We start from the raw sequence: 15,295 nt of genomic DNA, 5'->3' as shown, positions 1-15,295 counted from the left end.
TTTGGCTATCAGTCCCTTATCAAGTATGTGATTTTCTCCCATCTCATAGGTTGCCTTTTCATTTTGTTGGTTTCCTTTGTAAGCAGCTTTTCATTTTTATTGACATTCTTGCTAAGCAGTTTAACTTGACGTAGCCCCACTTATTGTTTTGTTGTCAAATCCAAAAAAAAATATCACCAAAGCCTGGTGCAAGGAGTTTACCCATTGTTTCCTTCTAGTTTTTGTATCAGGTGTTACAACTAAGTATTTAATCCACCTTGAAATTTTTTTGTATATGGCATAAGATTGTTTCAATTTTTTGCACAGGGCTGTCCAGTTTTCCAAACACTATTGAAGAGACTCCTTTTTTCCATTGTATATTCTTGGCTCCTTTGTCAAAAACTAACCATATAGGCATGGGTTTATGCCCGGGCTCTGTAGTTTGTACTAATCTATGGGTCTGGTTTTATGCCAGCAGCATTCTGCTTTGTTCACTACAGCTTTCTAAGAAAGTAGAGTTTGAATCAGGAGATATACCTCCAGCTTTATTCTTTTTTCAAGATTACTTTGGCTGTTAGGAGTCCGTGGTGTCATACAAATTTTAAGATTTTTTTTTCCTCTTTCTTTGAAAACTGCCACTGAAATTTTTATAGATACTGCATTGACTCTGTAGACTATGTTGGGTAGTATGGACATTTTAAAAACATAATTCTTCCAATCTATGAGCACAGAATACCTTTCATTTGTCTTCAGTATCTTTCATCTACATCTTATAATTTTCAGTGTACAGATACTTCATAAAGCTATTTAAGGAACTGTTACTGTTTTTGATATAGCTGAGCTTTTTTTTAAATGGTCATTATTTTGAAATGTTATTAGATACAATATACAGTACAAATAGGTGGATGGGGCAGAGAAATAAGCAGTATTAATAAAACAAAATTGTGTTAAAAAGTGTGTAAGGGACATGAAGGTCCACCATATTAGACTCTTCTTTTTTGAAAGCTTGAAATGATCTGTATTGATCAGCTGTGTCCCAGCCCCCAGAATGCTGCTGGGCACAGAGCAGGAACTTAAATCAGTAAGTGGTAAATGGAAATGGTCATGAAGCTTGTGCCTGATTGACATCACCTGCAGGTCCGCTAACAGCAGTGCCTGAGGGAGCCCATTCAGTACTGGAGCCGCTTCTGAGTTTGTTAAGAGAACAGACCTACTCAGATCTGTCTCACTATAGCTTAGCTGAAGCGTTAATACCACCCTCTAGCACAAGTGTCCAAACTATAGCCTGCATGCGGCTCAGGATGGCTATGAATGCAGCCCAACAGAAAATCATAAATTTACTTAAAACATGAGATTCTTTTTTGTGATTGCGTGTCACAATGTGTTTAATGTGTGGCTCAAGATAACTCTTCTTCCAGTGTCCCAGACACACCAAAAGGTGGACACACCTGCCTAGAAGATACAAGGTAAACACACAGGGAAGCCCTTCAAGTGCTTTCACACGAAATTGCTCACTTGACTCCAGAGTAGTCTTCACATTAAAATTCTTTCCACTAGCAAAGGTATGAATGCTTTAATTCTAACATTTCCATTTACCCCAAAATAAGTTTGTTCCTTCTGCCTCATGAAGGATAAAATAAGTCAAATACACATACACATTTACCATTAATTCTTTATTTGAATGTTCCAAGGATCCCGAACACCACTTAAAAATTAAAACTGCAAAGCACTCCATTCAATAAAAGCACATAAAACCCTCATAAAGAGGACCACAATTCACAATACAGTCTTTATTCTGACAAAAGTTTATTTTACCCTTTATTACAAAGGCACAGAAATCATCTGAGATCTCAGATATTTAGCCTACTGCATATTAATGCCGCACTGGTATTGTGCAACATAATACAATTATTAAAGCTCAGAGTACAGTTTTTCAATATCTCATCAAGGAGATAAAAACTCTTTCTATAAATAATTAAAAGAAATAGTGGACTTTAAGAGCAATATAGGCATAACGAAAGGGACAAGAAAACTTTTGCAAGGGTAGTTTTATTTCTTGGAAGTTAAATGGAAGTTAAGACTTTAACTGGGAAAGTCTACTACCTGCAGCAGGCACACTGGATGCAGCTTTGCCAGAGAGCAAAGTAAAATGAGCAACTTCTAACACCCTAAAAAAATACTTCTTGTAAGCTCCATATGAAAGCAGTACCGAGATCATTCATAGATGCTTCTATCATTCCACCAGTTTCTGGTCTTTAAAAATATGTATTTTACAGGTCAGAAGTTCTGGATTCAGTTGTAGACACCAAGGTGGAGGCCCCCGCAGCGCGGCCGGCCCCAGCCGCCTCACTGCCTGTGCTGGCGGCGTCCAGACCAGCAGCTTGTTCCGCTCCCTGGTCAGCACTCGCCTCGTCTTCGGCCGGTCCAGTGCTGGCTGCACTCTCCCCGCTCTGATCTGTCACAGCAGTCCTCTCTTTCCTCTTTTCTGCCAACACCTCCAGCCCCATCATCCTGAGATAATGAAGCCTTTCGTTCTTGGGCACAAAAGTTCGAATGGAGGTCTTTCCCCGCCATCCACATAACACAATGGGACACTGCAGGGTATCTGGTTTCCTACAAACAAATTGGCTTTGCGTAAATATTAGAAGTCCTCATTATTGCCTCTAAAGAGGTATCACTATGTGATCTCTCCAAAAATTATACCACTACACCACCGGGAAGGCACTTCAGTCTGTGTGCCTATGAAGGGTTTTCTCAAAGGAAGATCAGCTTCCTCTTTCATGTACTGAACATTATCAACACCTTCAGGTTGGCCAGTTTTCCTTCTAAATGCTCAGCTGAATGCCCCCCAAATCTGCAGATTTCACATTTTCAGTGTCATGATTTCTATACATACCCATTCTTCTCCAATTTGAAGACCTATCTGTGAAGGCTCACCCTACCCAGCAGCAGACATTTTGGTCCCCTTACTTCACAGTGCCTCACAGCTCACCCTCCATTTTTACAGATGAACACACTGAGGCTCCTTGAGGTTGGATAACTTCGCCCAAAGTAAAAATGCCAGCAGACTGGAGAACCAGGACTGCGACCCGGGACTGTCCATGGATTTTGAGACTCAATGCTGCATATAATTTGATCTGAGTGACCAAAACTCTTCTTGGTTACACACCCACATTAACAGTGCAGCTGCCTGAGGGACACTGCCCGCTTCCAGCAGGCGGTGTTAGCGAGGCCCAAAGCCTGCCCGGCTCCCCCAGCCGGCCCGGTCCCCTTACAAACACGCCCACCTGCTCCCAGGTGGCATCAACTCTCCTTCCCTGAGCTGAGAGGGTACTGGCTGTGTTACTCATGCACCACTTAACAAGCACTACGAACATTATTTACTATACTCACTTATCATCATTTAATCTCTTTCGGATATAACTCTGATATACTTTTTAGGCTCCTAAAGACCCCATAAAATTAAACTATGTCCCAAACCTACTTGATGCCAGAAATCAGTGACACAAGCTGAGAAAAAGGAACAAGGTGGGGGAGGGGAGTTCAATTATAACTTTAAAAAACAAACAGAAAATGAGAAGGGCCTGACGTAAGAGAAATAAAACACTAAAAAGAGAGGGAAACATATCAGCACCATTTCATTTTCCCTGGGGTAAAACATGGACCTTAAGTTGATAAAAAATGAGAGAAAAACACCAGAAATTTCCAAACTTCCACTTTTTTTTTCGTTCTAGTAATTTCTGATGCTGTCTTTTCACCAGTGCACTTCAACTACTAGAAACTAGTGCAGAATACCCTAAGGTTTTCTATGTGAGCCGCATAGTACCATGATTTTCAGAAAACCATTTCTAGGTCTTTGTCCAAATGGTTTTGTAAAACCCTGACGTTCCTGAGACACTGGCGGTACTTTCTTGTTTTCTTGGTTTTCCCATCAGCAGGAAGCATGCCCCAGCTCTGTGCACTATAAACCTTCTCTTGACCCACCCACTCACCCGAGGAGGCCCATGCACCGTGCTGCACAGCAATGAGCTCTTCACATCTCAAAATGAGCTCTCCCCTGCTCTGCCCCTGCCACCACGCCCACTCCTGCCCCACTGCCCACCCAATGCCAAGTACCTTCACCAGAACACCCTCTTTCCTCCCAGCTGAGTTCCCACAGCCCCCTTTCCCCTTGGCTTCTGCAATATTCTCTCTCCTGCTTCGTCTCCTACCTCCCCTGCAGCTCCATGTACTGCTCCTCTAAGGCCAACACATTCCAGGGCAAGGTCCTGCAGACCCTTCTCTTCTCCTCCAACACCACCTTCCTCAGTTATCCCACCAAACCCCATGGCTTTAAACAGGACCTATCCACTCATGAATCCCAAAGGCCTGTATCTAGAACTTTCTCTCCCCTCAATTCCTGAAATTTCAATCTAGCTGACTACTCAAATCCACTTGATGTCTATTCCAGCATTTCAAATTCCTGTTAGCGCTTCCCTCATTTCCCTTTTTAGACGACAACAGCTCAAACACCCAAAAGCCATCACTGAGTGCTCCTGTCCCTCCCCTGCCCACAATCCATCTCACTGTTTCTACTCTAACAAACCCCAAAGCACCCCATGTGCACCACTGTGCTCTCGTCTCCCTGCTGTCCTCCTCTTGCCCCGCACCCCTTCCCTCCCACCCGCACACGCAAGCACATACGCACACAGGCTGCTCTTCACAGCACCCAGAGACCATGAGGAACCTGAAGCCGTTGGGCCTATCAGACTGTGCAGGGGTGCCTGACCTGCCCTCCTCTGAGCTCCACAAACTGCCTCAGGTCTGTGCTTCTTAGCTTCCTTCTCACCTTTCAGACTTAGGTTTAATGCTACCTCCCCAGAGAAACTGCCATGGCTCCACCGAAGCAATCCCCCAAATTTCTCTCTAGTCTGTACCACTGAATTTCACTTCCTCCTCCCAGAACAGTTCAATTTCACAAAGCAAACACCGGACTCCTGGGAGCAAGTGCTGATTCAGCCACGCACTAGCTGAGGCACCCTGGGCAGCCACCTCAGTTCTCTGTCCCATTTCTGGGAAGTGCTGACAATCTGGGGCCTACTCCTTGCAGTATTCCTTTCAGACACTAGTGGTTACACGACATCAGGGCTGGTCACATGGTGGCTGTCAGTGTGAGCCCAAGGATCCCCTGATGCTTAACAGGTAATCCACACACTGAACAAATGGAAGAGACAGAACTCAATCTCTCTTAACTGTTCAAACTTTACATTTACTCTGTTTAAGTCAGAAATTAGAATTAGATTCTAAAGCACAGAAAATACATACTATGCATTTTATACTCTTAATATATTTGGACTGAGCTGAATGTTCTATTAAAAAAATATGTATCTTCACAATGATATACAAGAATGGTATTTCAGTTCTAAGTTTTCTCAATACTGTTTTCTGGGAGCATCCGTAAAATAAAAGGCTTCTAAGAGCACCCCCCCATCCCCGACAAGAACAATGACACCCAATGGCAGGAGCAACCACACTTACATAGGGTCCGGCTCATACTTCAAGACGACGCTCCCCTTGGCTAGAAAAACACAGACAATCATTAGCCAAGCTTTCTGGTCAGTGAACACCTCTGCTGAGCAGATTTATGTACCCAGAATTATAGAAAAAGAGCAACACATAATCTATTCTTGGTTTCGAGGATCTTGATGGAGAAAGGACTTTCTTTCTAAAAACATGAAGCCACCAGCTAGGTAAGCACCAAGGAGGGCAATCAGGACAAGGCGATTCGGGACTGTGTGGAAAAGGACTGAGGTCAGATCATCGGGGAATTAGGTGAAGCTACTCAACAAGTCTCTTGCAGACAGAGAGGTGGGAACTAGCTACTGGTTAATTCTCAAAGCTCCCAGAAACAGCACATAAAAAAATGTCAAAAACTATATCACAATCATCTACATATAAGTTAAAAGAAACAAGTACAAATGGTTCCTTCATCCCTAATAATCTCTACTTTAAACTGAGGTTATGCCTGAGGAAAAAAGAGGGCACAGACTCAAAACAGCATGTATTACCTTCTTTAGGTCTCCAGCTTTAGGTATAAGACATATGATTATACAACCACAATAACTGATTTGTTCCGTTTTCATCAAATTGAGCGAGAAATATTGAATAATAATGTAAAAATGGATAGGAATGAAGGTGAAGGGATTAAGCAAATTAAAAAAGCTCACAGACAGGCAACAGTGTAGTCATTACTAGAGACAAAGGTAGGTGGGAGAGGAGTAAGAGGGTAATGGGGAGGTTAATGGTGACGGAAGGAGACTTAACTTGCAATGAACATACAATATACAGATGATGTCAACAAGAGTAAAAATAGTTTTTAAAATATTATATTGATGATGCTATTACAGTTGTCCTGATTCTTCCCTTTGCCCCCGTCCACCCAAAACACCCCCACTCCCTCAGGCAGCCCCCTCAACCGATGTTCACGTCCATGGGTCATGCGTATAACTTCTTTGGTTACTCCATTTCCTATACTGAACTTTATGTTCCCATGGTTACTCTGTAACTACCTATTTGTACTACTTAATCCCCTCACCTCTTCACTCATTCCCCCACACCCTCTCCCATTAGGCCAACAACAAATGCTCTCTGTATCCCTAATTCTGTCTCTGTTCTTCTGGTTTGCTTAGTTTGTTTTAGATTCAACTCTTGATAGATCTGTATTTTTGGTCGTTTTATTATTCATGGTTTTGACCTTTTTTTAGAAAATAAGTTCCAATAACATTTCATGTAATAATGGTTTGGCGATGAACTCCTTCAGTTTTTTCTTGTCTGGGAAGTTCTTTATCTGCCCTTCGATTCTGAATGACAGCTTTGCTGAGTAGAGCAATCTTGGCCATAGGTCCCTGTTTTTCATGACTGAATATTTCTTGCCAATCCCTTCTTGCCCACAAAGTTTGAGAAATCAGCTGACAGTTTTATGGGAACTCCCCTGTAGATAACTCTCTTTTCTCTTGCTGTTTTTAAGATTCTCTCTTTAATTTTAACTTTTGGCCTTTTAGTTATGATGTGTCTTGGAGTGGGCCTCTTTGCAACTATCTCATTTGGGACTCTGTGCTTCCTGGACTTGTATGTCTATTTCTTCACCAAATTTGGAAAGTTTTCATTATTTTTTCAAGTAGAATTCCAATTTCTTGCTTTCTCTTCTCCTTCTGGCACCCCCATGATGCAAATATTGTCCCAGAGGCTGATTATACTATCCTCATTTTCTTTTTTTGTTTTCTTGATGTTGTTCTGATTGGTTGTTTTTTGCTTCTTTATGTTCCAGTTCACTGATATGAATCTTGGCTTCATCCACTCTACTGTTGTTTCTTTGTAAATCGTTCTTTCAGTGTATCTTTTGTTTCTCATTTTTTCTTTTTTTATGCTGCTGAGGTCCTAAGTTCCTTGAGCACTTTTGTAACCAGTGTTTTCGACTTTGCATCTCAGACTGCTTATTTCCATTTCATTTAAGCCCTTTTTCTGGAGTTTTGATCTGTTCTTTTATTTGGGCCATGTTTGTCTCCTCATTTTGGCAGCTCCCCTGTGTGTTTCTGTGTATTATATAAGAGCTGCTCTGACTCCATGTCTTGGTAGTGTGGCCTAATATAGTAGCTGTTCTGTAGGGTCCTATGGCACAGCTTCCCCTATCACCCAAGGTGGGTACTTTGTGTGGGCTTAGTACCCCCTCCTCTTGTAATTGAGCCTTGGTTGCTGTTGGCAGATCCTTGGGAGGAATTTACCCAGGCCAGTCAACTGCAAGGATTGGCTGTGACCACTTACCATCAACCTCTGCCCTCTGTGAAGGATCAGCAGTGCAGGGTGATCCTCTACAGAGGCAGGGTGGGGGTGCTCCAAAATAGCCTGGAGGTGTCCACTGGGTGTGCTGGCCCTGAGGTTTCCTGGGTGATATAGGCCAAGATCAGCCTCCACTTGTGTTTTGCCTGGCGTCACCCTTCCTGAACTATAAAGCCATCTGAGATGGCTGCTACTTGTGCTGGGTTTGTAGATTCCCAGATAAGACAAGCTGTGAATCAGTGCCGTGTCTGTGGCTCACTGAGGCAAGAGGTTGCTTGATAGGATTTAGGAAGTTGTGAAGCAAGAGCCATTCATATGGAAAAACAGCTTCTGTGGGCCCATAAGCTAGGTGGGACAGTCTCTGGAGATCTCCAAGGTGGGTCAAACAGCATTAGTCAGGTTGATGGAGTCTGAGAAATGGCACCAGCTTGCCAGCTCTGTGGGGGAAGGGTTTATAAAAGCGACAATGGCCTCTGCTGGCCTCGATGCCAGACACTTCAGTTTCTCCCAGTATGCCATTGGTGCTTTTCAAGCTGCTACACTGGTGTTTGCAGCTCAGAGGGTGTGAGTCTGAGCAGATGAGCCCATGTGTGGGTTCTTTAAGAGGAATTGCTTGGGGCTCCAAAAATTTCTACCACTGACTCAATCCCTACTGGCTTTTGCAACCAGAGGCTGTGGGGACTTATCTTCCTGGCACTCGGACCTTGGGCTGGGTGCCTAGTGTGGTGCTAGGACCCCTTGCTCCCGAGATAGCCCTCCCAAATTTTTATCCACCACACATGGGTAAGGGACCAGCCTGTCCCACATCTGCACCCCTCCTACCAGTCTGGATGGATGTGGTTTCTTTAATTCTGTAGCTGTCAGACTTCCATTCAACTCGTTTTCTGATGGTTTTGAGTGGTGGATGCCCTATTATTTTAGTTGTAATTTTGACGTGGTTGTACAGAAGCAAGCTGTGTCTGCCTATGTCACCATCTTGACCGGAAGTCAAAAAACCAGCATTCTTGGTGGAATTATTTTTAATTCTTAGACGAAAACATCAGTAGAATGATTTGAAGTGGAGGTTTATGAAATATAAAATCAACAATGCGACCAAAAATCTATTTGGAAGAGAATCTCTTCTGGCTGGCTAGCAAAGCCATGCCAACTGCTGGTAAGACTGCATATTCCGCTTTAGCAGAATTGATTAACATGCCAAACCACCCAGTAACCTGTGCTGGCTGCTCTCCTGCACCTCATGACACAAACACAAGCCCCACGTTTTCGTTACTCCCACACGAGTCCCTTCCTTGGCTGTCTGCTTGGTGGTGGGCACGTGAAATGGAGCTCTGGCTGGTTGGCTGGCCAGGCCCTAACACCTGCAGACCACCAGTGGCAGCTGAGAGATGCAAGGTCTCTACTATGGACTGGGTAGTAGGGCAACCCCAGGAGCTCCCCTGACCCTCAATACACTGAGACATAAATTATGTTTCCACAAAATCCTCTGGAAACTGACAGCCAATAAAAGAAAGCCACAATGTACTGAACGTAAGATTGAGAAAGATCCAAAAACGAGGGAACACCCCCACAGCTGTACCATCTTTATAAGAACTAGTTATGCCTCTATTCAAGTCAAACTGCTTACCCAAGTCCTTGGCTTGGCTGTAAGTCTCACTACTAAGTTTTCTAAGAAATGGATTTTCCTGGGTTAATAGAATTTTAACATCTTCCAATGATACATTGATAATTCTTGAATTAATAAATGGATACAATGTATAGATTCCCTGTGGGAACAAAGAAAGGTCACAGTTATGCATTGTAAAGTCAAAGCCCTGCCCTCAGGGCCTTTCCAAGCCCCATGTCCAGCTTCACCTAACCACAGCCCCTAGGCAGGTACAGTGCCCCACCTGGAATCTGTAATAATCGGTAAGCAAATACCCACCCAGGGCAGAAAACCAGCCTCAGTGAGCTCACCAACATAAGGGTCAAATGGCGGGTAGGTGCCAGTCCAGCTCTGAACCTCCGATTTGCACCCAACTACTTCCCTTTTATTTGTGGCTAGTGTTATCCAAGTCTGTTCCCCAAATTACCTCCTGTGCTAACCGGAAAGCACAATCAAACTCTTCTCCGCTGTTATTTCGACACCAGACTTTTATCCCAGTGTTAATAACCTATAAGTGAAAAATAGAAGTTAGGATAATCAATTAAAAGAATCCCTTGTACTTTGAGGAGGCAGACTGTAACCAACTGATGAGAAGAAGGAAAGGAGAAATGGAAAACCTTTGAAAAGTCATCTGACTAAAATAGGGGTTAATAGTGATTCTCAATACCCAACTGATCCTCTTTTCAAATGGCTTTGGTTGATGTGGCTTATACTGACTAGTAATATAAAACTAGCAAACTCTGAAAATACAAGAATATGCCAGCACATTCCATGAAGTCTCAGAAGCAAGGATACTGTCGCCCTGGAAACCACTGTGGACACCCAATATGGAGATAATGTCCTACTACTGTTATGAAAATACTTTGACTTCATGGACCTCCAGATAACACAGTCAAAGGGAAAAACACATTGGGAAAACAGTAAAGCAAATGAAAACAGGGCCTTAAAGTAGAAAACCTCTATAGAAAATGGACATGATAAACACTAAACCACAGCAGCAGCAACCAGAGCCTCCAAACCCACAGCACCTTCCCCCTACGATACAAACGAACAGTTGGAGGGACCATGGAACAGCAGGGACACAGGCTACACAGCCTGGGCCTGCTAAGGGCTCTGACTGCACCCAGCAGGCTCAGGGACCTTGGCCCACACTAGGCACAGGAGAGCCAGCGCCAGGATCCGTTTCTTCCAAGGAAACCTGAGCAGGGGCCCTCTATTATGCATCAGTCCCCATCTGTGACCCATACCTTCATCCTCTCACTGTTGTTGAGCAGCACGTTTCTCAGCTCCTTGGAAACCATATAGAGTTGCCTCTTTTTCCCTTCTGTAGTTCGAGTTAATAAATTCATCCTTGGGAATGAAGGATCTAGAGCATAAAATTTCCTATAAATAGGACAGAGGTATTTACAAAACTGTAGTTCAAAATTTAATAGACTGTCTGTCTTTAAGCACCCTATTCTCTCCTATAGAACTGCGTTTCTCAAACTCAGTGTGGTTTCAGGGCACTAACTCTCTAAGCTTAAAGTACTTCACCTGAAACCTCCAACAATGTTTATCAAAGGCACAACCAGATCAGGACCCTAAACTAACAAGGGCAGTATCTCTCCCTCAATGGATACTCCATGAACAGGAACCTGAGAACACTGCTTTAGAAGTGTTTGAAGAGGGAGTTATACAAATATATTCAACAAGGCTAGTTATTCACAAGACAATGTTAAGTGCCCACTCTGGTAAATATATACAAACACATTTAATGAAGAAGGAAGAGAACCTGAGACTGTTATCCTAAACATCTTTCCTCTCTGTTCTGCCTGGAGATTCCAACTAAGGTATCCCCCACCCCAACCCACTATTTCTCATTTCCTAAATCAGAACCGAGTAACGTAGCTTTGTTCATTTATCTCGTAACTCAACTAAGTAATTTACATTCGGGATCAGAGTCCAGAGTTCTTCCATCTTTTACCAATGTCTTTACCTTTGGGCAGCTTATTTTCTCTGATTACTGCTCACTTTAAATTGAAGGGTTCAGTAAACACACTTTAAAGTTTCATCCAGCTCTAACATGCAATTAAAGAGGAAAATGCTATACAGAGCTAAATAAAAAACTATGGTGGTTACTTACGGTTAAATGTGACAGTTATGCTTTTATAACCCTACAGGAAATTCCTTAAAAAATTAAAAAAAGGTTGAATTAATTCTTACTGGATAGGTGGAAATAGGGGGTCATCTTCAGGAATAAACACAAATGGGTCTTCTTTAAATCCAAATAACTTCATTTTCTTCGATGGAGGAGGACTAAAAAGGAATTGGGATGAAATTAGTCTAGAATCTGCGGAACACTGCTAACTACCAATAGCACACCCTTCCCTGCCCACTCAATTCTTGCCCCCAACTCTGTGTATCATGGGGTTTTATATTTTGAGGCCTAAAAGCTCTCCCTTCAGACGACAGACAGCAGCACTCACCCCACAAGTTCATTAACACTGTACTGAGTAATTTCCCAGCAAACGGTGTTCTCACACTGCCTGCTGGCAAACCACTACAGGAAAGGCTCTGGGATCCCAGCCCACCTACATGGCTGGGAATACACTAGAATATTGTTAGGCTCAAGACACAACTATGTTTCTTACCCACACACGCCATCTTTCTTATTTCCATTTTCTAAATCCTCAGTCTTTTCTATTGTTTCTGCATTGCTAATTCCAGTAACCAGTTTCCTTTCCAGCTCAGAGGGACTTGCAGCTTTCTCTCCCGTGGGGCCTGCAGGGCTGGACTGCACAGGGTCTCTTGGCTTTGCAGGCTCCCCCTGCAGCTGTCAGAGGGAATAACAAGTGCATTTACACTCAAAGCATAACCTATTTTGCACTGCTACCAAAAAAAATAAAAAGAAAAAATTGAGAACACTGAGCTCACAAAATCAATCTTAATTCTCTATAGCATTTTACATATAAAAGACAAAAGAATTTCTTAAAACAAGGATTTTAAATATTCTTGCTATTATATACAGAATTCGTGGACACTGTTTCTTTGAGGTTAAAATCAATTCTATCGTAACCCCATAGAAAGCATAGACAGCTGGCGGACAACTCCAGCCTGTCTTTGAATGCTACTCGTATCCACTCTGTGTAAGGCACAATGAGGCACACAAATGAGTCAACACCATCCCTAACATTGTAGGGAGGGCCAAAAAGACAAGTACATGAATAACTACAACATAGAAAGACAGAGACACTGTTCCTGGGCACCTGGAGAAAATGCTGCGGAAATCAAAAGACTGTACCTCCAGGAACCAAGGAGATACCAGTTGAATAATAAACTGGAACAATGGCATAAATGTGGTTTTGAAAAGGAGCAAAAACTTTATATACTTTTATGATATATAAAATCTTATATAAAAATTATTTACAACTACGCATCCTTTCTAATCATAATTAACTCCCAAGATTGGTAAAAGTAGTAATTCCCAGTTCCTATGAAGTGAGTTTACAAACTGGACACTTGAGCACACAAATTGGACACTTGAGCATGCCCCCCAGTTCACAAAGCTGTCAAGTGGATGAGCTGATGAGATTCTAGAGCTGTTGACATTATCCAGCACTGTATCCCCCTTTTTTGTAAAAAAAGGTTTGATTCAACCTTTTTTAATTTTTTAAGGAATTTCCTGTAGGGTTATAAAAGCATAACTGTCACATTTAACCATCCAAAGAATATAGTTTATTTAAATGTAGAAAACAGCAAAAAACAAAACCTCTTGACAAGGCCAGCAATGGAATGCATCCCTTCTATCCCCACCTGTGCTTCCTGAAATGCTGCCCTCTTTAGTTCAGAGTCCATCTCAAATGTCCCTTTCTCCAGGAAGCTTTCTCTGTTCCACCACAATGACCTAATCTTGCCTTCCCCAAAACACCAGCAGCACTGTGTCAGTGTGGCTTCTGGTGACTCAAATTCTAGATCAGTGCCTACATGCCTTCACTTCAACTAGACTCCGGCGTCCTGAAGACAAATAATCTCAGAATGGCCCTAGCAGAACAGGCAACCAAGGTATACTTACTCAATGACATGAAGAACAAACTGATATAATGACAGAAAAGTGGAGGAGTAATTAACATCTAGTTGTTCTAAAAAGCATGACGCCATATCAAAGGAAGCAGACTTTAAGGAAAAGTTCAAAACCCGCTAACATAGGTGGCTGTGTGACAAAGTATCAACCTAACCCCAAAGCAAAGTGAATCTAAAGTACAATTATATATAACAGGCTCTCAACGTGTCATATAGTGTGGCACAGTAGCCACCAGCCATGTGCTTTCTGACTCCTGCCAAGGTGACTAGATAGGTAAAGGTGTACCCCAGAGTGTAAAATTGACACTATTTTTTTAAAACAGTATGAAAGCATATAAAGTAGCTCACTGATGACTTATTTTGATTACATGGAAATAACATTTTAAACACACTGGGATTAATAAAAACTTTTTTACTTTTCATCTTTTACCGTGGCTGCCAAAAACCTCCAATCACCCATGTGTCCGGGGCTCCATTTGTTGGCAGTGCTCTGAGCACTCACAGCTCTACTCCTGATGAGGGAGTCAGAGACTGACGAGAGTTAAGGATACCACGTAGAGACTGTCGCTCTCGAAGGAAAGCACTCTCTAGCCTAACACGAACGCCCTGGTGACCGCCCAGAAATGCCAGTTCCAATCCTGGCCAGTATGAGGCTGTACACTCACATGTTAATCTGGATTAGCCATATCCCAGAAAATGTTTACTTACTATTTCTCCAAAGTCGAAGCATTATTTGTCCTAATTTTTAACCATGCATCTGAAAGAAATACAGACCTTCAGACTGTGACTCCAGGCCATGTTCTATGATTATGGAAGGCTGACGTACAAACTAACAAAATAACGCCAAGTAGAAATGGAGGACAGCACATATTAAAGCACAACTTTGTGTCAAGTTTCAAAAGGCAAGCCCTCTTTTCTCAACTGCTCTGCTTCATGGCCACTCTTAAAATGACCCAGGAGGCAGTTTTTAGATTCATTCTATCAGGGCTTATTCATTTCCTTCCAGCTAGGTTTGACATTAGCAGAGTTCCATCAACCTGAAATAGGCTGAAGTGAACCAACCCACAGGGAATTAAGAGTTCAGAGCCAACTTGGGGTAGGGAAGTGGGAAGAGGTTTTAATTTTGAGCCACAGAGCAGTCTTTCCGTCTTTTCAATTTTTATTGAAGAACTAGATATAAGATGTAGAAGAAATGCATTCTCCAAAATCTACCTTTTTCAATTACCTCTTATAAGAAATTGCTTTTTGTTTGGAACTCAAAATTTAAACGAATCCCTAACCACTCCGCCAGGCTCAGCAACCCTCCACACCGCGTTGCCCTCCCTCCCCCCCCCCCCACCAAATGTTCCACTGACCTCTGTCAGCTTCTGTTTTTAATGCACAAAGAGATCACATGGTATGCTGTGGAATTTCAGAAGATGTTTACCTTTGGTGGACGTTTATTCCATGGCATTGAAGACTTTTTTACTAATACTGCCACAAAGAACCCTCCAGTATTTTGATGATGTGGTAAAATTCTAAGACTAAAAAAAAAACACACAATTCTCACTTTTTAACTGATCCAAAATACATTCTTTTAGTATTAAATGTTAATACAAAAACTACAGAGATGACCTGTGATAGACAAGTCATGTATTGTTCTAAGTATTCACATCGCCCTCCTTCAGGAGATGGCCAATGTGTGATGTGTAGAAAGTTAATGCAGTATCCAATGTATCACCATTAGGTTCTAACCACCTTCATTATTCACAAAGGTTTGATGCCAGCAGCTAACAGATAAGAAGTTCTCATGTGCTGAAA

At 42.4% G+C, this 15,295-nt stretch overlaps 1 protein-coding gene across 1 annotated transcript in view; it reads right to left on the bottom strand.

Annotated features, from left to right (window-relative positions):
- Positions 1 to 1,666: 1,666 nt before the first annotated feature.
- NSUN2 (NOP2/Sun RNA methyltransferase 2) overlaps positions 1,667 to 15,295 on the bottom strand; it is a 29,824-nt gene continuing 16,195 nt past the window's right edge. The window contains exons 12-19 of the mRNA XM_054578346.1: positions 14,922 to 15,018; positions 12,067 to 12,248; positions 11,639 to 11,731; positions 10,684 to 10,819; positions 9,864 to 9,944; positions 9,419 to 9,557; positions 5,497 to 5,536; positions 1,667 to 2,592 (exon numbers count right to left, since the gene is read on the bottom strand). Coding sequence (XP_054434321.1) covers positions 2,250 to 2,592; positions 5,497 to 5,536; positions 9,419 to 9,557; positions 9,864 to 9,944; positions 10,684 to 10,819; positions 11,639 to 11,731; positions 12,067 to 12,248; positions 14,922 to 15,018 — 1,111 coding nt within the window. The 3' untranslated portion in view covers positions 1,667 to 2,249. The remainder of the gene's footprint in view (positions 2,593 to 5,496; positions 5,537 to 9,418; positions 9,558 to 9,863; positions 9,945 to 10,683; positions 10,820 to 11,638; positions 11,732 to 12,066; positions 12,249 to 14,921; positions 15,019 to 15,295) is intronic.

Source organism: Pteronotus mesoamericanus, unplaced genomic scaffold (genome assembly GCF_021234165.1).
Source record: "Pteronotus mesoamericanus isolate MK-2021 breed Mesoamerican mustached bat unplaced genomic scaffold, CSHL_Meso_final contig_50, whole genome shotgun sequence".
NCBI lineage: Eukaryota > Metazoa > Chordata > Mammalia > Chiroptera > Mormoopidae > Pteronotus > Pteronotus mesoamericanus.
This window is presented reverse-complemented; position numbering and strand designations above follow the sequence as displayed.